This window comes from Alligator sinensis, unplaced genomic scaffold (genome assembly GCF_000455745.1).
Source record: "Alligator sinensis unplaced genomic scaffold, ASM45574v1 scaffold162_1, whole genome shotgun sequence".
Lineage (NCBI taxonomy): Eukaryota > Metazoa > Chordata > Crocodylia > Alligatoridae > Alligator > Alligator sinensis.
In genome coordinates, this window is record NW_005843376.1 from 23,168 (window position 1) to 24,841 (window position 1,674).

Below are 1,674 nucleotides of genomic sequence, written 5' to 3' on the forward strand. Positions count from 1 at the left end.
GAACAGCCTCATTCCAGGGCGGAGGACATGATTCAAACAACTGCTGATTCAGTCTATAATAAGCTTTTGACACAGTTTCAGTCTAGATTAAATATGCAGAACTGTCTAAGAAATGGGTGCATGGTTATTTCTGAAGCTCTCTGTGACTTGGTCGTCCAAGAGGTTTCTGGACATCCACTGCAGAACTCGCTTTCCGAAGGATTACTGCTTCACCACTGTGCTGAAGCTGACGAGATTGCTGGAAAAGTTACTTTAAGAAATGTTACTGAGCCTTTGCATCACCCAAACAGTTTATCGTCATATCTTAGTAAGATAGCTCCTCTCATCATAGAAAAACTAGAAGCAAACCTTATGTCAACACTTTCTTCCCTCTTTCCCGTTGCCGATTTGGACACAGAAAAGATTTTGTTACTGAATGGAGCAACTAGGAAAATACTGCATGCTTTGCAAGTAGTCCTGTCACAACACCAGATGAACATGAACAAACATATCAATGAAAGAGAATTTTTAGGCACTGAAGACAGGCCGGCTATGGGAGACATATTCCGTTTGGTTTCCACAAGCACTGGAGACCATTCTGACTCCGACATTTTTGTTTGCGGAAACCTAACAGATAAGACAGATATTTTAGCTAATAGGATAGCGGCTTCCATAGCAAGAGAAGTTGCCAAACCTGAATTTCAAGGCAGTTCAGAGGGGGAGACATTGCCTGTTTCAACTTCAACAGAAGCTGTTAGGATTGTTGAGAAATTCCCTGCTGATTTTGGCACAATAGAGAAAGTGCCAAAGCCACCTATAAACCCACCTATTCTTGTGGTACCCGCGACATTTGTGGAAGAAATATTAAGTCGATTCCTTGCAAAAGTCTTAAGATCAACTGATGGCACAAGCCCAAATTCCAGAAGACATTTATCACGATCCAAAGTGAATGAAATTGTTGAGGACCTTAAAGAGGCCATGGAACAAGGCCTGTCCAAACATAAAATCGGCCTTGTGGCAGCTACAAATGAACAACATTTACCTCCAGAGCATGAAGATGCAATTAATGAAGTTGTTCTTTCTGTTTCCAGGAATATGTTACAAAAATCTGGATCTGAGCAAGAACTTTATGATGACATAACAGGTTTCGATTTATTTTTTCCTCAAGAAATGGTTACAGTAATAATTGAGGAACTCTCTGATTGCCCTTTTTTACAGGCTGGTGGTGACAATCCAGCAACACCAAGCCAAAGTGCAATGAACCCAGGCAGAATTGCCGACATGGTCCTTTCCCAAGTGTCTGTTAGCGAAGAGCTTGAGACCTGGAGTTCTGAGGAGACAATCCCAGTTTCCACTACAAACATAACCACCTCAAAGACAGAGGAGCTGCCTGTGAAAACAATCCCTTATATTAGAATCACACATACACCCATTGCTCCGGACTTGGTGTCTGATCATTTACGAGTTATTTCCCTAAAAACAGAACCTCCTGAGAAAGTGCAAAAAGCATCCATTGCTCAAACTGAGAAGTGTTCTGAAAATGAAAGTTTAACATCTGAGGCACAGAGAAATGAAGACAGTCATTTTTCTCTGGGTAGCACAGGACAACCAGTTGTAAGACCAGAGGAGATAAGTAGAAATAATAAGGCTGAGGCAATCCTGTTTTGTGAATGCCATTTTGCTTCTAACTGGATC

General features: G+C 41.5%; 1 protein-coding gene across 1 annotated transcript in view; it reads left to right on the plus strand.

The window, feature by feature from the left end:
- Positions 1-531: 531 nt before the first annotated feature.
- LOC112548652 (fibrous sheath-interacting protein 2-like) overlaps positions 532-1,674 on the plus strand; it is a 5,363-nt gene continuing 4,220 nt past the window's right edge. The window contains exons 1-2 of the mRNA XM_025195040.1: positions 532-988; positions 1,148-1,612. Coding sequence (XP_025050825.1) covers positions 532-988; positions 1,148-1,612 — 922 coding nt within the window. The remainder of the gene's footprint in view (positions 989-1,147; positions 1,613-1,674) is intronic.